The 19418-nt window shown below is 56.5% G+C and overlaps 5 protein-coding genes across 5 annotated transcripts, besides 3 other annotated features; all 5 read right to left on the reverse strand.

Annotated features, from left to right (window-relative positions):
- Positions 1-662: 662 nt before the first annotated feature.
- Positions 663-2093, reverse strand: LPMP_342580 (galactokinase-like protein; the record flags this gene model as incomplete). Its single annotated transcript, XM_010704382.1, has 1 exon — positions 663-2093. The coding sequence occupies one exon, from the start codon at positions 2091-2093 to the stop codon at positions 663-665; it is 1431 nt and encodes a 476-aa protein (XP_010702684.1).
- A 1068-nt stretch (positions 2094-3161) lies between these two features.
- Positions 3162-4928, reverse strand: LPMP_342590 (hypothetical protein; the record flags this gene model as incomplete). Its single annotated transcript, XM_010704383.1, has 1 exon — positions 3162-4928. One exon carries the CDS (start codon positions 4926-4928, stop codon positions 3162-3164), a length of 1767 nt encoding a protein of 588 aa, XP_010702685.1.
- Positions 4929-5721: 793 nt separating this feature from the next.
- On the reverse strand, positions 5722-7665 carry LPMP_342600 (hypothetical protein; the record flags this gene model as incomplete). Its single annotated transcript, XM_010704384.1, has 1 exon — positions 5722-7665. One exon carries the CDS (start codon positions 7663-7665, stop codon positions 5722-5724), a length of 1944 nt encoding a protein of 647 aa, XP_010702686.1.
- Positions 7666-8753: 1088 nt separating this feature from the next.
- Positions 8754-12791, reverse strand: LPMP_342610 (hypothetical protein; the record flags this gene model as incomplete). Its single annotated transcript, XM_010704385.1, has 1 exon — positions 8754-12791. One exon carries the CDS (start codon positions 12789-12791, stop codon positions 8754-8756), a length of 4038 nt encoding a protein of 1345 aa, XP_010702687.1.
- Positions 12792-13530: 739 nt separating this feature from the next.
- Positions 13531-14662: a repeat region.
- Positions 14663-15616: 954 nt separating this feature from the next.
- Positions 15617-16158: a repeat region.
- A 176-nt stretch (positions 16159-16334) lies between these two features.
- LPMP_342620 (membrane transporter, putative) lies at positions 16335-18416 on the reverse strand (the record flags this gene model as incomplete). Its single annotated transcript, XM_010704386.1, has 1 exon — positions 16335-18416. One exon carries the CDS (start codon positions 18414-18416, stop codon positions 16335-16337), a length of 2082 nt encoding a protein of 693 aa, XP_010702688.1.
- Positions 18417-19232: 816 nt separating this feature from the next.
- Positions 19233-19418: part of a repeat region that runs on past the window's edge.

The raw sequence follows: 19418 nt of genomic DNA on the forward strand, positions 1-19418 counted from the left end.
GAGGGACCACACTAGCCCGCACATACAAAGTGCTCCCTTAACTGCACCTGCCTTCACGCCTCGAAGCGGGGCGCGAAGCCCGAGGTCGCTACAACAGGTGTTTTGAAACCAGTAAGGCGATTGCCGTTGCCCGTTTTTCAGGGAGACGCAGTAAGAGTAATAACACTGCGTCAAGGCGACGAGGAGGGAGAGCAGGGCACTGGGCAAGAGCTAGCACGAGGGGGGACAAAGCACACACAAGGAAACAAGCGAAGAAACAAAGGAGCGTTTTTTTTTTCCTTTTCGCCTTTCAGGAATGAGAAAAAAGAAACAAAAGTGAAAAGGGCAAAACAGAGAAACACATTAGAACGCACGTGACAGAGCGCAAGCAGCGCACGTCGCTTCGGCATTTGCCTCGCTTCCCGCCAGACGCGTCGTGTGTATGCGGGCGCCTTCACCTTCGGTCACGCCTCTTGGATCGTTTTCACTGCAATCAGTGCTAGCGATGTGCGAGCAGTCTGAACTAAAAAGAAAAAAAGAAAAAATGAAAGGAGTAGAAGATGACGATCATGGATCCCTTTGCTGCGGTGACCAATCATGCGCAGATGCACAGACGGGCATCTCAGGAGCAAGAGGAGGGGGAGGGGAGAAGAGAGAGCTCACCACAATACGATAAGAGTGCTTCAGAGTTTGCTACCAGCGGCGTTCTGATTTTTTCCCTCTAGGGAAACGACGAAGCCGCCGCTGCCGGCGCGCTTCATCCTGTAGCAGGTGTTCTCGACATTGAAACGAGCCTTGAACTTTTCTCGAACGTGTGCCAAGACTCTGTCCTCAGTACCACTGCGGAGAAGCAGAATAATGCAGCCCCCAAAGCCACCACCCATCATACGACCACCCGCGACGTCCTTGTCCTCGTTGATGAGCTCCTGGAGGTAGTCAAGCTCGGGAGTGGTGACCTTCAGGAAGTCTCGCATCCCCGCGTGCCCGGCGTTCAAAATGGCGCCGGCTTTTTTGACGCGCTCCTCACGTGACAGCGGTAACGTTGCGTCATTCACCTTTCGAAACTCCAACGTGCGCAGCTGCTCCATGATTTGGTAAGTGCCGCGCTCGAACTCTCCGGGCGTCATGAGGGGCTTAAACTCCGACATGAACTTCTCGACGTCACCATCGAAGCCGTACTGATCGGGGTTGCGCACCATCATGGAGAAGGAGTACGGCTTGCCGCGGTAGCGGTGCTCGCCAATCTTCTTCTGCGAGTTCTCGAGATCGTTGCGGACTGCGTTGTACATCTGCGCGGTGCCACCGAGTAGGTCATGCTTGACCATCGAGTCAATCAGCATCCATGAGTACTCCCCGTCGCCCAGCAGAGGCGTCATGTCGATCGTCTCGAAGGTGAGGTCTTTGCAATCCAGGAACATGAACTTGTCCACCTCGGCTAGGGCAGAAATAAACTGATCCATGATGCCGACGTTCACACCGCAGTATTCCGTCTCGATGAGGCGCGCCTCCTTGGCCAGCTCCACCAGCTCTTGCTTGGGCATGGTCGGCAAAATAGAATAGCGGCGGCCGTTCGAGGTGGGGCAGCCTTGGTAGTTCTTCGTGACGACAGAGTTAATAGCGTGAATCAGTGCGACGCCGAAGGCAGCTGACGCACTCATGCCAGCTCCCATGGCAAGGGTACCGTGCACTACCATGCATACTCCGCTGAGGGACGGGTCATTGATGGCGACGCCGAGGCGGTTGAGGCGCAGCGTCACGGCGCCACGCACAAAAGTTGTCCACGCCTTGTTGTGCTTGCCTCCACCAAGGCGATCCATATTAAAGTGCTCCTTCGTGTACGTCGCGTAGAAGCGCAGCTTCGGCTTCGGGTGCTTCTCGAAGTGCTTCACGCGCCCGACAAGGATGTGCGTGCCTTCCAGGACCGCCGCCGGGCACGTCCATCCCTCCATGTAGTCGACATGCTCACCAATCAGGTTCACGCGGCCAGGGGAGAAGGTGAAGAGTAGCCACTCTACATCCGCGTCATTCTCAACCTTGAACTCCTCTCGGAAGATCGGTGCCAACGTTTGGAGAGTGCTGTCAAGACGCTCGTCCGAGTAACTCTCGGCAGGCATGGTCGCTTGACACCAGAAGGGAGCGTTAAGGTGTAATGGATCGGGTGCGTGGGCGCTAGTGGACCGCGGAGTACAGTAGTAATTGGGAGAAGGCGGAGCTAGAGGGGAAAAAAAAAACAAATGAAGCGAAAGCGAGACGAGCGTTTTGGGTGCTAAACACGAAAAAGAGGTGAAAGAGGAGGAGAAAGATGCGGATGGTCTTGCGAGAAAAACGATAACGAAGTAGCGTGTGTGTGTGGGTATGGGCGTGTGTGCGTGAGGAACTGATTGGGATGTGCTCTACAGCACACAGCAGGAGCAAAAAAAAAGACGACAGAACCGAAAAATAAAGGTGAGCGGGTAGAGAGCTGAAGCACCGTGAAGAGTGGGAGGATGTGCAATAACAACGTGGCTACACGCGATGAAGCGAGAAGCACTCCTCTTCGCTCTTCATTCTATTTGGCAAAGTGCGTGTCTGGGAGTCTCTGCATGTCCTCATTTTCTTGTTGCTTCGCATCACTGTCAGCACTTCAGAAGAAGAGGCAATACACCAACTCATGGACACCACAGCTTTCACCCATATCGTGCTTCAGAGACTCAAAGGGATTTCAAAGCGGACCTAAACCTCCCCCAAGGGTCACCAGTCACAATACGTTGCACCACGCAACAGAAATCCCTTTAAGAAACACGCCCCTCCCCCCGCACGGATCAAACACGCGGCACTGCCAACACAGTACGCGAATAAGAAAAAAATGTTGTGAGCGCGCAGCAGCACCTGCATCTGATGTGTGCCTTGGTTTTAGCTTCAGCGGTGTGCTGTAGCCACGCATCAGCCTACGCTGTTCGTCATGGTAGGCCGAAAGAGATGTGACCTGCGCCGAAAAAGAAAAAAAACGATCGCCATGTAGTCGGCGAATCCTCAGCGGTCGCTGCCTTTCTCTGCGTGTTACGCACCATCTATGATGTGAGCTTCGGTTGAAGCGTAATATCCTTTCTTATGCAGATACGCGTCGAAACCTTCTCTGGATGAGCATCTATGCGACGCACGCCAAGCACAGGGAGAGCAGGCTATCCAGAGGTATGCGATAATCACTGGACCCTAGTGGCCGCAAAACTAGCTGCGAAATCTACGCCAATGTCCATCTTGACTCGGCCGAGTCCCTCCTTCAAGGCATCTATCAGCTGAGCGGCTCGCATCAGCTCGTTTGACTTGACTTGGTTCTCTTCCCTGCACTCCTGAAGCAGCTTCTGGGTATGATAGAGTTGCGTCACGAGCTGATTCGGCGGGGCACAAGGCAGGCCACCACACGTCAGGCACACTCCTGGCAGCTCTCTGACTGCATCTCCCGACGGGAACGCACAGCTTTTGGTGTCGCGCAGAGAGGCAGTCTCCATTACCTCGAGGCGCTGACGCAGTCGTCGCACCTCGTCGGTTGCCTCTGCTAGCTGCCGTTGCAAGGATAGGTTCCACTCCCGAAGATGCACCGCCTTGTCTTCGAGGTGCGCTGCGCGCTGGGCGTGAAGCTGCTCCTCGTCGCTTCGCGCCAAGGCCAGCTGGCGCGAGTCATGGGTGTGGCAAAGGATCTCTTGCGAGAGCTGGGCTATACGCACATCACGCTCTTGCAGCGCTCGACTATAGACGGCGCGCACCTCTTCCTCGCGTTTGTGCAGCGCGTTCTCCATACGATTAACGGCATATTCGTTGTCTTTCAGAAACTGCTCAATGCGAGCACTCTGCTCTCGACGCAGCTGCTCCAGCTGCTTCTTGAGCTCCGCATTCTCTTCCAGAAGTTCCTCGCGCTGTTTCAAGTGCCTCACTTCCTCCTCGGAGAGGTTAACCTGTACTGCATTCAGCTGCGCCTGTGGCTCTGGCAGTGCGGGTTTCTGTGCACGAGTAGAGACAGCGGTGGCGGTGGTCTGCTTTTCTCCGTTGTTTGTGCCTGGTTCCTTGCCCAACACTCTTGAACGGAGATGACAGTGCTGCTCTGACTTCATGGGACGCTCGCGCCCCTCCTGCAGCTGGCGCTGAAGCTCGTGCGCTGCACGTCGAGCTTCCACTGCAGAGCAGGATTCACCCGGCCTCCAGCGAGAGGCCAAGTTGAGCAACGCGCTTGCTCTTTGTTGCGGTTGACGTGCACTGCCTTTGACAGCAGGGCCGGTGCACTCCTTGCCTTGGTGGGCACACTCGATGGCTGTGGTCTCTTCCATCATCAGCGGCTGCTGAGGCACCGAATGGTCATGGATTTCTTCACCCTTAAGGGATGCGCACAGTGCCTCTACAGGGGTGCAACAGCCGTGCTGCTGATGAGAACTGTGTGCCCCGCTCGCGTGCTCTGGGCAATCTGGCTGCTCCTTCCAGATGCCTGCCATCTTACACAGAGCACGCCGCGCTGTCGCTTCCTTTGAAAAGACTGCAACGGTGCTAGTGGGGCACATGGAGGTAGCAGAGGAACCTCGATTGCCGGGGTCAACGGTACAAGGTACCTGCAGCGGGTTTGTAGCGACAGCGTGACCATTGCCATTGCTGCTGCAAACTCTATCGTGGGGAGCAAAGCTGTCCACGGACACCAGTGGACTGTTTCGCACTGCATCCACAAACTGCACATACGGTGTCGGGCCGAATATCTGCTCGTACAGAGAGTGCCACCGGTGAAGAAACGTGCGATTGTCTATGCTACACAGGGCACGGCAGAGCACGCCGTAGGCCTCTCGATATGATAAACTGGAAGAGTCCGCGGTGACCACGTAGTAGTGCTTGAGTTCATCGTGGTGCGGCTCATCGGGGTGCACGTCATCGATGATAAAGTAGTAGATACACCCACAAGACTCCGCGGTGACGAGTTTGCCCAGCTCCATGGGATGCACTGCACCTGCACCAAGACACAGCGTCACACAACACAGAGGGCGGCGGAAATTAGCTGTGAAAAAACGATGCAGTCTTTGAAATAGTGGTCACTGAAAGGCTTGACGACCCCCTCTGCCATACTACAGCGGCACTTTGCATGCATGTGAAGGCTGCGCAGTAGAACAGAACGAGAACATTCAGCAATGTGGCTGGGATACACACACACACACAGATAAATCTATGGAGTGCGGAAGGACAGCCACTTGATGTTGCTGGGGAAAAGATGAAGGGGAAGGGGTGAGTGCACTGGAGTTTTTCTTCTACAGTAGCAATACGTATGAACGGGCCGCACGTCGGATGCGCTAGCGTCACGTACCTCAGCCCTCGCAAGAAAAGGAGAGAGAAGAGGCGTCTGCGGCAGGCTCAACTACAAAGCAGCGCCGTAGGAGAGTACACAGACGGTAGCGCGGCTGGGTTTTGACGACGATGGCGAGCACGGCGGGATTAGTAGCACGACGGCGCTGTACCAGCGATTTCTTTTTTTTTTTGCATGAAAGAACTTAGTAGGGTTCCCTGTGATTGCGGAACAGCGTAAGTGAAGACCCCCAGCACCAACAAACAAGGAGGACATGGCACTGCATCAACCAGAGTGAACCCGCTCACCCCCTCGGCCCCTCCCCTCTTCCTTGCGTCATCGCACTCCCCTCAACCCGACACACAGCGACAGAAAAAAAGCGACAGAAAATCGGGAGAGGAAAGACACGGCGTAACGGAAGGGCCCTTCCTCCAAACGGGAGAGTTATGTTACGTGTTTGGCTCCAGGAGGCGGGATACGTGCGAACGAGCCCCGGAAAGCGCTAGTTTCCCTTCCGGGGGCCGCAGCATCGCAATTGGGCCTCCGTATCGCTTCTCCTCCAGCGCCTGCAGCTCCTTCGTCAGTTCCAGTTTCTGTGGAGCAGGGTTGTCGGAAAGGGGATTCATGGATCCGGCAGTGGCGTAGTTGGCAAGTCGCACGCCCAACTGGCGACCGCCGTTGCGCTCGTAGTAGGCCTCACGACTTCCGAGGAAAGCCCACGGCGCTGGTTGCATGGCTGTGTCCACAATGTCGGGGAAGTACGGAATTGTGTAGGCCTTCAGAATAAACGCGAGCGGCTTGTCTGGCTCGTACTTGCCTTTCTGTGACGACTTACGAGCACCAATGTTGGGTCGGCGGAAGTACATATCGGCTCGTGGGGCAACGTACTGCGCCTGGAGAAGATAGGGGTTTTCAGGTGCCTCTGGGCAGCGCATGATGTTCGCCTTTGGATGCTTTGTAGGGATGACGTGGCGCGGCCATCGCAGCGGGTTGCGCCAGGGGCTTGTCGCATCTACGTATTGAAGAAGCGGACGATTGCGTAGCGTCTTGACGACCCGCTCATACGCCATCTGCATCACGGGATCCTTGAACACGACAGGAATGTGTGTCGAGGACGACGACGCGTCCAGCGCAGCACCTGCGCGAACAGCTGCTTCCTCCGACAGGGGCACGTTTTCGGCGAGCAACACCTCCTCGGTGCTCGAACTGGCAGCCGCCGTCGCAGCGGTAGAGCCTGCGCCGTCCTCCGTCGCTGCAAAGCCCGCGAACTCTGTTTCGCTATATCGAAGCTCCTCCTCTGTCGCGTCTACCACTGAGCCGGCATCCTTAGCTGCATCCATTGCGGCATCAACACTACTCATATCCAGCACGCCCTCCTCGCCGCGCTCTGTTAGCTGAAGCTCTGCATTCCAGTCTCGCGTTTCGTCGTCGACCTGCGATGGAGCGATGGCAAGTGGGCGAATCGTGCTCAGCTCTCTTTGGGAAAACAATCGAGCGGACAGCCGCTGCGCCTCTGTTAACGTGAGTCGCTCCGTCCGCAGTGCATGCACAGAGTTCATCACCATATCATACCGCAGCGTGTCGATGCCGCCCATGTGGAAGGCACTGGTTACCAACACCGGGTGGTGGATGTCGTGGTAGAGAAGCTCCTTGCGTACTTCTTCCATGTGCGCCGTCCGAATCGCTCGGTCATTGATCTGGTCCGCCTTGGTGAGGACAATCGTAAAGTTAGGCACCTCGCGTGCGAGGAACCGCACGAGATCGATATCCTGAATGTAGAGTCCGTGCTTGTAGTGAACGTCCATGCAGTAGTAGAGCATCTTCAGACTGGGCTGACACCGAGAGAAGTTGCGCAAGAGGACAGCGTGCTGCAGCACTGCTGTCCATGGCACTGATGTCCCGCCGAACCCCGGCAGATCCACAACGTTGAAAACGCCGCCCACATTGAAGAAGTTCATGGCGTCTCGGCGTAGGTGTCGATTGGAACGACCCACCTCACGCGGCGAGCGGAAGAGTGCCCGCAGCAATGACGTCTTGCCACACCGTTCTCGACCAGCGAGAGCGACTAGCGGTGTGGCAGGGTTGCCGTCAGGGACAAAGCCGACGTTCGTGGCGCTCGCCACATGACGGTGACCTTTGGAGAAGATCTGATCGGCTAACTGCACTAGAATCAAGTCGCGGCTACTCGTGACCTCCTTCACAGAACGCTGAACCTCGGCCTCCTTGTTTGCAATGTTGCGACGCCGCTGAAGGGTGCGCTCTCGTTGGCGATGCTTCAACTGCTGCCGCGCTGCCTCTATGGGCTTGTGTGTGTACCGACTGCCAGGGCTATGGGTAGCGACTGAGTTGGTCAGTGATGCGCTGCATAGCCGCAAAAGAGAGCACGAATACATGACGTAGAGGCGTCCTGTAGTGGCGTGTGTGCTTGGCTTTACGCAGCCTTGTCCTCGTCACTGTTGTAAGGCACCGCCTTGCTGGGGTGCGAGACATAAATGAGTGACTGGAAAGAAGCGGAGGAGAGGCAGTTATGGTGGGTGTATCAAGCAGGTTAGTGAACGTGGAAGTGAGCAGTACGTCAAACAGTAGTTCCACAGAGGGTGATCAAAGTGTGGCGATGAGGAAGGCAAAAAAGATGACGGAGGAGTGGGAAGAGCATCGGTTTAGTCTCTTCCTTTGCCTTCGCGACCTTTCATAGCGGTGGTGGTAAGCTCGCACAGCAAGAGCGAGGGAAGTGATGATGCGCATCACCTCAAGTCTAGTCACCGCAGACAATTTTTCAATTTCTCCACCATTTGCTGCCTTCGCGGCAAACTCTTATCGGAGGAGAAGGACGCAGAGAGGCAGTCATGTGCATTGCCGGTTTCATGTGAAACGCACACCCATACAGAAAAGATATGCACAAATCACTGGCTTTTCGCCTTGCCCATCCGTGCGTGCATGCAGTGGCATTTTAGCTGCGCTGCGCGTCATCCTTCCGTGTAACAGGAGTGAGAGCGCCAAAAATGCATGTTCAAGTGTGCACATCCACGGAACGGGTCCGTACTAGGCGGTGAGGCATGTAGAGACGCATTGGTGACCAGAGAGAGAGAGAAGGCCCTCATATGCTCACTCGAGCTTAGTGCACACCTACCTAGTTCACCTATGCGTGACTTCCGCGTGCACAACAGGGAAAACACAGAAAGAGAGGGGCAAATCTACGCGCACATCGACTGTACATGTCGGAGGGGGAAAGAGTGAAGAACCGGCGAGAGGCAACGCCACAAGCAGCTGCCTTTGCCCTCATCCGCGAAGGCAACATGAAAGCGTCCATCTCACTTATATATATATTTTTTTACATCTTTTTTTTTGCTTTTTTGTTCTTTTTTTTTTTTGCGCGCGCGTGTGTGGGCGCGCGTTCGCCTCTCTTCATAGGGCACCTGCGCACCACCACACGACTTGACTGACGGCACGCGTCTCACAACCCACCTTCAGTCACATCACCCTAGAGTGCACCAAAGCACACGTAATGCTTGTCATCCCAGCGGCGCAGTGCATTAGAGTACCGCCGGTGGACCACGTCTGGGCTTGACGTCTGCCACGGATCGATGTTCGCAATCCACTCGAGTGCAGCTGGCACTGTACTCACAAAGGCGGCAAAAGCGCAGTTGCCCATCATACGCACCAGCACACCGCGGCTGCTTAGAGATGCCCCAGTCGGGATAAAGCTGGAGTGTGAGTGCCAGAGGTAGTAATCAAGCAACACCAGCAGCGCGTACTGCTCCGCTAATTGGGTTGCGCGAACAATGGCGTGTGACGGCGCTGTTGCCGCTTCCGCCTCCTCTATAGCCAAGCACAGGCTCGCAAGCAGGTTGAGCTGTGGGAGCGGCGCACAGCTCATGAGTTGTGAAACGTGCTGTATTGCAACTTGTACCGGCGTGCACTGCACCGCCGCTCGTGAGGCAGAAGGGGTGAGCAGCGCCGCCTCTAGTACCTCATGAAAGGTTGAAAGAAACGACACACGCGCGTCATTCGCCACGCCGCCGTGCTGTGCGACAGGGGAGACGGCGGGTGCTATGGTTGCCTTGCTTTTCGACCAGGTGGATATGTCGCGCGTGTCGTGCAGCCGGAACACAAGGAGCGCGGCGGCAAGCGCGTAGAAGCCCTGCGACGGCAAATCAACAGCCAGCACCAGGGAGGGCGCGTGGGTCTCTCGCTGCAGAGTCTCGGCAACGCGGTCGAGAAATGCATCGAGTCGTTTGAGGACTGTGGGGCCACCAAAGAAGCGCATGGAGATGCGCGTGTGCCGGAATGAAATCTCTGGGAGTGCGGCACTCACCTCCTTGGCAACATCGTCTGCTGTGAGAACTTGAAGGGCGCATTCCTCAAGCTCCTCAGCTGCCTTCAACTGGACGTTCGCCGGGACAGCTAAAGAGTGCGCCATGGGTCTAGTGGTCGGCAACGCGGGTGACGGCATGATGCGGCCCCAGCCCACTGTGCCGTCACTGGTCCTTGGTAAGGTGGCAATGGACGAGGTGCGCGACCCGCCACACCACGTTGCTGACACACTTTCTTGTCCCACCGCCTCCAGGTGCTCAGGGCTTTGAACAGAAAAGCACTGCGGCGTGACGGTTGCAGACAAACTCCCGCTGTCCTCCAAGCAGGGAATGCTGCCCTCCTTACCAGTCTTCTCGCACTGATCGGCCGCGCCGCCCCGGTGGGGTGCCTGCAACACCTCCCTTAACAGGGTGGCTGACGGCAACACTGTTGTGAAGGCACCATCGACCACGCTGGCCTTCCGCGTGCGTGCCGTGTAGTACACCATGTTACTCTTGCTGGAGAGGCTTTCGCAAATGTGGTGTTTCAGGCCGACGTCTGCAGCGCGAGCGAGGTCACCCCGCACCCACTCCTGCACCACTGAGGCGACCTGCACAGCCAGTGCGGACGATGTCAAGCTGCCACCGGCAGTGGCATCTTCTGTGGCGTGTGCACCAGTCAGCTGTTGTGAGCCAGCAGCAAGACGAGGTACAAATGAGTCATAAGCCGGAACACCTTCGACACACTGCGTATCGAAGCGCGGTACCGCAGCCACCGGTGTACCATCAACGCAGCAAAGCGGAAAATTAGCTATGGTCATCCACTCAACAGAGGGTGCGGGTGCGTCAGCTCCACGGTTACCCACGCTTTCCAGCATCATTGTCACCACCTGTACCCACTCGTCGCGAGCGAGTAGTGGTTCCGGTGAAATGTAAAGGTGAGGTGCAACCTTCCACACTGTCGAGGCTGCTAACGTTCCCGCAGGCGCGGCGATCTTGTTTGCTGACAGAGAGCATGGCACAATCAATACACACTCGTTGGCAGCGAGCTGGCTTTGCACAACAAGGCTCATCGAGCGCTCTGTTGCGTTGGGGTTTCCGGTCCTTTGTCGGCTACGGGTGCCGTGTTGCCACGTCTCCTGGACTGCATTGGCTGACGTAGTCTGCATCGCCCGAACGAGCAGGGAGCACATGTGTGGGGTGGAGAGCCACCCGAGCACACTGGCGTGGGACTGACGCATGTAGGCAGAGAATGACCTCTGCAACCCGCTCGGCTGACGCTGTCGCAGCTCTGCGTAAGCCACGTGAAAAAGATTGAGGCACACAGACTTGATTCCGTCATAGGCTCGACGCTGCAGCACTGACATGCCAGGGCTGTCCAAGAGAAGCTGCACGCTTCCGTGAAGCGAAGTGCATTGCGCGAGTGCGAGATAGTCTATCAAGCGCTGAAACAAATTTAAGTGCAATCGCGGCTGCGTCGCCCTCCAGGGTGGGAGTAGCAACTCCTCCTGCACCCAGCCTTCCCTCACGTACCCTCCGATGTCGGTGATAGCGCCTGACTTCTCCGTGTCGTCACGGCTTTCGTGGCGTTGCACTGGACGGTAGATCCAGCAGCGGCGGCTTTCCGGAGGAAGAGAAGTGACATAATTACCCCAAAGAGAGCCGAAGGTGTCGCCCTCGCGGACAAGACGCTCGAGGCAGGCGCTCAAGAGAGGAGGAAGGATGGGTCCTTCAGGCCAATGGGCCGGCGTGGCATCTTTCAAGCTCTTCTGTAGAGGTGGGTTGCTGACGGATGTACTAGCGGAACTATGAAGCGCGTTGTGCGCCTCTTGGTAGCCGCGGCGCGCGCGGTAGCCACGATAAACGGACTGAATGAGCGTTGCCGCCGCGTGCTCGAGGCGGCGAATGACAACAAGGAACACGTCATCCTCTGCTTGGTGCGCTGCATCGTAGTTCAACAAACCACGTTTGGCAAATTTTGCAGGCATACGCTTATCACCCCCCGAAGCGGGGACAGCAGCTACCAGCGTGGCAGCAGTAGGTTTCTCCGTAGCGCAGCTTGGCGCCGCACTTTCGGCGGGAGAGGTAGACACGGTGTCTTCGTCAGCCTGGGTCTTGGTCTCGATGGAGGAAGCTAGCTTCACTGATGAGTTTATTGGGCGTGCTGCGCCGGCGTAAATTTGGCGCCGCTCCTGGACCTTTGCCCAGTACTCCATCACGAACGCATATGTGTAGGTCCGTTTCCGCTCCAGCTGGGCGGTGCGAAAGGCCTGCAGGGATGCTCGCTGCGCCGCTTCATAGAGAGGGCCGTAGCTGGCGAGCAGTCGTGCGTAGGTCAGGCGCGCTGTGTCCGGTTTGTAGGATACAAGAAGAACGGCTGGTAGGGTCCAGCGAGGCGAATGGGTGGGGCATTGTGCTGGGGTGGGGTCTATAGTCTGCATCGCCTTCTGCAGGGCGTCATCAAGCGTATCAAAGTTGACCAGGTAGTCCACTTGAAGCGAAGGAATAAAGTTAACTTGCACCGTAGCCACCGCCTCAGCGGCCGCCGCGCGAATCGTCGTGTAAAAGTCACTCACTTTCCCAGCTCCCAGAGCTCCCTGCAATGCTGTGAGGCATGGTGGCATCGCCTGGGCAGCAGACCTGCCAGTAGCGCACGCGCAGCGGTACGCCACGCCCTCGTAGAAGAACGCAGCAGAAGTCGGAGTAGGGCACTCGACGAAGAGCACAAGTGGCGCCGTTGGATCAATCATATGAAGCTGCCGTAGAGCAGAGGCAACCTCATACGATGAAATTGCTTCTCGATACAGCACTACTGGAAAAACAGACGCCGGTGCTGTGGTTTTTGCCGCCGGCAGCGTGCCTTCGGCGCGGCAGAAATCGTGTGCCAGTGGATGCAATTCGTACCTCACGCCGTTCTCCAGGCGGACTGAAGGCGGGGCCACCCAGTGAAGGCGCCTCGAGGGTGCGTCTTGCGTGTGCTCCCCTTGCACCTCAGCAGCCACAGGGGCATCATCGCTAGCGACAACCTGCTCGCTCAGGTATCGCAGGGACTGCGCTAAAAATCGAATTGGGTCTCGTGGCTTGTTGTGGAGGCACTTCTCAAGGCTGAGGCGCACTTTATCCCCGAGATAGAGATCCATGTATCTGGCAGCATCTGCCGCTGAGCCTGTCTTGGGCAGCGATGATGGGGGTGGCTCCACGCCAGCCGGCGAGGGTACACCCGGCATAAGTGCAAGGATGAGGAAATACAAGCAAGAGAGGCACGGCTCAGCAGCTCCTTCACGATGAAAGTCCTGCGCGCAGCAAATGAAGTAGTGCCATCAAAAGGGCCAACAGAAGTGCAATAGGGACGTGAAAGAGAAAAGGAGAAAAAAGGACATCGTTGTACGTTTTTCTTTCTTTCGAAAACGCCCATTACTTTCCAAGTGCCCAGCTTCGTGTCAGTTGCCCTGCTTCAACTGCTCATTTGCGTTGTTGGAATGCTCTAATGCAGGCCCAGGGAAAGTGAACCATCACCAGAACTGCACTACGTATCTCCAACGTAGAGTATTACCTCTTCAATGTCTGCACTACAAGAGATGCCAAGAACGATCAATTTTCCTTTTTCCTACACCATCTCAAATTCAACAAATCAAAAAAAACTCTCTGGTCCTCAATACCCCCGTTTCTGGAGGCGCCTGCCTGTCTATATCGCAATAAATAAAACCACCCATCTCTCAGCACTACCCAACTCTCAGATGAGCAAACAACAACAAAAAAATAAAACATAAGCAGCAAAACTGATGAAAATGCAAGCTAAAACTAAAAAACACATTCGTATCAAACACGCAACTCAGCGGAGAGCCAACCGAGCATAGAAAACAAATCTCTTCAAACATCACGCAGCTCATGGAAATACCAAGACAACGTTTCGCTTGCCCGTATACCCATTACCATCACACACACACACACACACACACACACACAGAAGTCAGCAGTCCCACACGCGCGCAGCGCCGCACTCCTGCGTCCGCCGCCTCGCACCACGGCAGGGACCTCGCCGCCCAGGAGGAGCCCACCCGCCCACCTGCCGTCGAGCCGGGCCACGCGTCTTGCAGGCTCTCTCCGGGTGGTGGTGGGTCTAGGTGCATGCGGGGGAGGGGAGGGGGCACAAGGAGCAAGTCGGCCGGCCTCAGACCAGCGCCCTCTGCTACACGGGGGTGCCCTGCCTGCGCTGTGGCGCGGCCACTCTCCACGCTGGAGTCTCGTGGAAGCGGCGCTGTGATTTGGGGCACCCGGCACCCGGCACTTGTGCCTCGCCGCCAGCTCGGCCGAATGGGGGGAGACGCCACCCCATCTCGCACGCACGCACAGTGGAGCTGAGCGGCGCAGGTCGCCCCGCGCCACTCGCGCCTGCCCTCTGCTCACCTCCGCATGCCCCTGCTCGCGGGCGCTGCCACGGGTCTGTGGCGGCAGCGGCATTCCGCCCCACACTGAGCACGCGCGCACAGCGACACCCACCCGACAGGGGAAGCCCATGCAGCACGCGCGCGCGAGGTCCGTTATCAACCTCACCGTGTGCACGGCCATTGCGGGCCATGCCGGGCACTACGTCAGGTCCGACGCCCTCATTGGCACACACAGGTGCGGCTACCGCAGTGCTAGCAGAGCAGCAGGCAGCGCGCCATCTGCGCTCCACGTTGTCGCTGCTACTCACGCACTGCTGCAGGAACCCAAGGCAGGAGCAAGTGTCTGTGCACAACTGGGAGTGGGAAGCCTTCTGTCATCTTGTGAGCCCAGCCTCCTTGTTCTTTGGAGTATGCCCAGTGGTCACGCATAGAGGTCTTCTCTATGGGTGACGCAGCGTGTACCAAAGTTTCTGGGGATATCACCGTGGTACTAGTGACCAAGGTCTCATTTTATAATTCTTGAAGTAGCTATCGACTTTTCTGGCAGTGCCATTCTGCACGGAGTTACAGTTCGTTGCTGGGTCTACTTCACGGCGCTCTAAGGCACAGCGAGGGAGTGGTGCACGCGATGGGCTGGTAGTGCCATCATTGGTGCGAAAACTACGCCGCGATGTACCATCCTCCACCATAGTTGGGCCCGTGTTAAGCACAGTGGGGAAAGTCAAGAAGTTCTTCACACAGGCAACACTTGTTTGTATGCCTCTGCCGACCTACTTGTCTTTGAAGGGCGTCCTGTACCACGTCCATGACATCAACCGCGGCCCGACAGCTTGCAGTAAAGGGTGCCCCGGAAAGCTCTTGTCGCTGAGCATGCGAGAATGCTACTCGTCACGGAGTATCTCTGCCTCTTCTGACTGGAGAGTGCCTCGTACCGGAGCATCTTCGTTTTCAGGAAAACAAAAAAGACACCGCCACTTGTATATGTCTAAACACTGCATTCACGCACATACAGAGAGAGAGAGACTCGTGCACTCCATAACAGAGAGAAGCGCTGTCACGCTTCCCCTCTCGTGTGCGCGTGAGCCATCAAACTTATACGGCCACAAGTCATAGAGGCACGCTGACAAGAGAAATAGCGCGCGTGAGGCGGTGCGAGCCAGAAAAAATGAAAAAGAACGAAAAAGGCGCACCACCATCGTCGCTGAATCCCTCCACTCAGCGTCTCCACGAAATAAACAAAACCACCACGAAAAGTGTAAGGAAAACGCAGAATCTTCTTCAATTGTGTCTGCATCACTCGTTAGCAGCCACGTTCCTCGCGGCAGCTTCCTCACATGTCTGAGTTACGGTTTCATCTGAGAAGCAGGGAAACCCAAACAGCAACAACAGAAAAAAAAGAACGTTTCGACACACGAGAAAGTCGGTAAGCATCGCAGCAAAGTAGGAGAGGCCAGCGCCATCGAGGCTTGTCAGTTTCCCTTTTTTTCTTCTCACAGCTGCGGTCTGGGTGCCCGCGGAACAACAAAATCACTTCTCCTTCGTTTCTCTCTGCCGTTCGCCCACTTACAGCCTCCCGTGTACACACACACACACGCAGGACAAACGTGTCGGCCCGCCAGCTTAGCGCAAGTGCAAGACAAGTTTCCATGTCGCAGGGAGCTTCTTTTTCTCTGAGTGTGTCGACTTCCACACAACACACGAGCTCAAGCTCCGCTCTGCTCCCTCCCCCCTCAGCCGCTCACAGAGACCCATCGCGTCGTGCACAGCGGTGGTGGACACGAGCGATACAGCAACGCACCGACTCCGCCATCGCCCCACAGGTCCCAGCCTTAAGGTCCACCCAGGCCCTCGCCTCGCATGTCGCCACCTGGGGCACCCGCCTCGGCGGGGCGCGCCGGCGCCGCACGCCAGTGGTCAGCGAGGACCGGGCAAGGCACCTTCGAGGCATCCTGACACGTCGCCCGTCGTATGAATCGGCACAAGCATGCTCGCTGTCAAATGCCGCGCCGACGCAACGCCATCCAGGACCTGGCCGCCGACATCCGTAGCGCTCGATCTCCCTGGCCTTCCCTGCAGCGGAGGTACATGGCCCCGGCACGGGCAGCGAGAGAGCGCGCGCGCGAGAGCAGGGGCTGCCTGGCCTTCCCCAGAGCGCGGGGGTACTGGGCCCCGATGCCACGCACCGAGGTGTGCCGCGGCATTAGGGTAAGTGCAGATGAAGGGCATAAAGGGAGGTAAAATCAGGGAAAGAAGGTGTCAGGAAAAACGCAATGACACGCAGGAAAAAGAAGAAACAAATCAGACAGGGGGTTTGGTTTCGTGTTGGTGGCGATACCCACTAGAAATGGTGAAGCTCACTCGTTGCTAAGTGCACAGCAACGTCTAAGCGGGGAGCTCCTCGTTCTCCAGCAGTGTGCTGCGCTGAGCAATACGAATATCCTCTTGTTCAAGCACGCCATCTCGAGGGACTACTGGTATCACCGCCATTTCGTCTGCAAGAGATGCGTATTCGGTATTGTTGTCCACTTCGTCGCCCTCTTGGCTAGAGTTATCACGGGAGTCGCCAGCCTCGTCAAGCTGCATTCTTGGAGCACTTACGGCGTCCTCGACGGCCATCAGTAGGTGAGAACCAGTCGGAAATTCAAATATGGTGTGCTGCGTCATCGCTGGACTAGAGAGTGTCACAAGCGAGTTCGCGGCGGAGTTGCGAAGGAGAGATTCGCGCGCCGGGACGTCGCAAGAGACGGATCCGAAGAGACTGTAGATTGAGCACAAGGATCCGCATGCCGAGTTAAGTCTAGAGTTCTGCCCCCCGTTGCCGACACCGACCCTATCCGATGAGCCCTCGAGTTCCTCCTCCTCTTCCTCTCCGTCACCACTGTTACAGGACGGAACGTAGACGTGGGTAGCGATGTAGGCACCAATTACTAGCGGAATGACGCTCAGAAGAAACACTAAATAATGATTGAAGGGAAAAGGATGCGGTTTCGCAATCGACCACGCGAAGACCGGGGCAAATACTAAAGGCACCACACAGCGAACCAAGCACACTAGCGATTGCTGAATACCGAACATGATGGCCACCTTGCCTTGCGGTGCTGTAAGAGACACCATGACCATGGTGAGTGCATAGTTCCAGGCCTCCATTGCCTTGCGTAGCATACCAAAGACTATTGTGTACCAGAAGCGAGTCCTCTTGCCGAGGGAGCTGGCCGTCGGTACCATGGCCGTAAAAAAGCCGTACATGAGCTGAGCGGCAATACACAACCGCACAGGACCCCCCGCATACTGGATCACCGGGGCAAAGACGACGTTTGCGAGCACTGAAGGAGCGGCGTTCATCAGTACCAGGATCGATATCTGGAACGGCGACAGATGTAAGCCACCGTTCCGAACGTCGGATGCCACCCAGAGCGGGAAAATCTCTGTGAACATCATGTCCGATGTTGCGATGAGCATCGAGATGATGCAGACACGCCGCAGCAGCGGGTTCAAAAAGGCTTGCTTGAAGCCGAAGGGGGTATGTGGCGTAGAAGGAGAAGCCGGCGTAGGACGTGCAGCTGTGGGAGGCGGCTTCTGGGGTGCACTGCTGCCGGTTTCATTGTGGTCGTCCGCGCACATGGCCGTTACATCGGTTGCGTTGCAGTCGCACGGCAGTCGCGGCTGCACAAACCTCAGCACAGGGGCCATAAGTTTCACAATGAACGGCGGCAGCACGTCGCGTAGCGGCCGAGCATCCCTGTAGCTCTCCTGCAAGCACATGACACAGATTACCACTGCAAAAAAGTTGTATCCTGCCACAACAGCACTGGGAAGAAAGGCGGGGTGGCTGCCAACGAAGCTAGTTGAAGAAATATGCAATAAGGCTAGTGCTGAACTGGAAGCAGGGTTGTAGAGAGCGCCACCGACAGCTGAACCTATCAGGGTACCGACGCCCCACGTTAGACTGACGAGCGCCAGACCCTTCGCTCGATTCGTCGTATCGGTCAAGTCACTGATCATCGTCTTGGCAACAATCGAGCAACCGCCCAACAAGCCATGCGTGAAGCGCCAAAAGCACATGGCCAACAGGCTGCCGCTAAGTCCAAAAAAGAACATGCAAATAGCACAGCCAGATACACCAAGAACGATGGTCACCTTGCGGCCGATCATGTTACTGAGCATGCCCCATAGCTTGCCACTCACAACCTGTCCCAGCATAAAGAGGCCAACAGGAAAACCTGACGCATAGCCAGAGCTGTCAACGTCCCAACCCTTAATATACGCAATAAAGGAGGGCACAAAAGGAATCAACACGCTCCAGCAAATGCTCTCCGTGAGCAGGACGACGCAAATAATAGACAGCTGACCCCATGGCAGAGGTGTGTCTTTGAGAGGTCGACAATTGTTTGCGCACCGCTCCAGTGGCGGTGCGGAGCCTTCTGCCTCAGTAGTAGTGCCTTTGTCCACCGGGGATATTGGCATCGTTTTTGGCGCCCCCCGGGCCGTGAAGCAAAGGCCAGGAGGGGGGAGACAGACGTCAACGATGAGTACCCTCCACACAGCTGCGCAGTCTGAAAAGCAAATGCGGGGGCATACACGCCACAAATTCTTCTAGCGATTCCAGAACTCGCTACAAACGACCGTGAGGACGAGTACGTGTGACAGAGGGGGGTAAGAGGAAAAGAAGAGGAAGCGCACACCGACAAGCAGTACACCTGTGTGTGTGAGAGGAGGAAGGGTGAAGGGCAGCAGCCCCAACGGACGTTTTTCTCTGGAGCCGCACTCCCGTTTCGGCGCTCAGAGGCAAGTTATTAAGGGGGGAAAGAGAGCGTAGCAGATAAGGTTAAACTAAACAAGATAATGAAAAGTGGTTGGTAAGCGTCTGTGAATGATTGTCACCCTTGAATTTCAGCGCTTGTGGAGTCTGTGTATAGTGGGTGTGTCCTTTCTGATTCCTCTCCCGGTAAGTGCGTGAATTCAAAACAGACAGGGGGGAAAAAGGGCCAATCAGCGACTGGGAACTTCAAGCCACAGAACACAGCATAACGCGCATCAGCAACAATTTGCACTCCGCCTCGTCGGGAGTTCTTCGTTGTTCTGACTTCTGTGCGCATCACTCCTATGAATATCGCTTGTGCGCGCAGTACGACACCGTAAACCACAACAAGTAGAGATGACAGAAGAAACAAAATGGCGCAACAACAACTACCATAGAGAGGAGGGAGAAGCACACGCAGGCCCCTTCTCCAGCGATGAATCATTTTCATTGTTGAGGCATCTCTTCCATTACACCACAGACGCATACACACACACACACAGAAGTCAGCAGTCCCACACGCGCGCAGCGCCGCACTCCTGCGTCCGCCGCCTCGCACCACGGCAGGGACCTCGCCGCCCAGGAGGAGCCCACCCGCCCACCTGCCGTCGAGCCGGGCCACGCGTCTTGCAGGCTCTCTCCGGGTGGTGGTGGGTCTAGGTGCATGC

The sequence above is a fragment of the Leishmania panamensis genome (assembly GCF_000755165.1).
Source record: "Leishmania panamensis strain MHOM/PA/94/PSC-1 chromosome 34 sequence".
Classification (NCBI taxonomy): Eukaryota; Euglenozoa; class Kinetoplastea; order Trypanosomatida; family Trypanosomatidae; genus Leishmania; species Leishmania panamensis.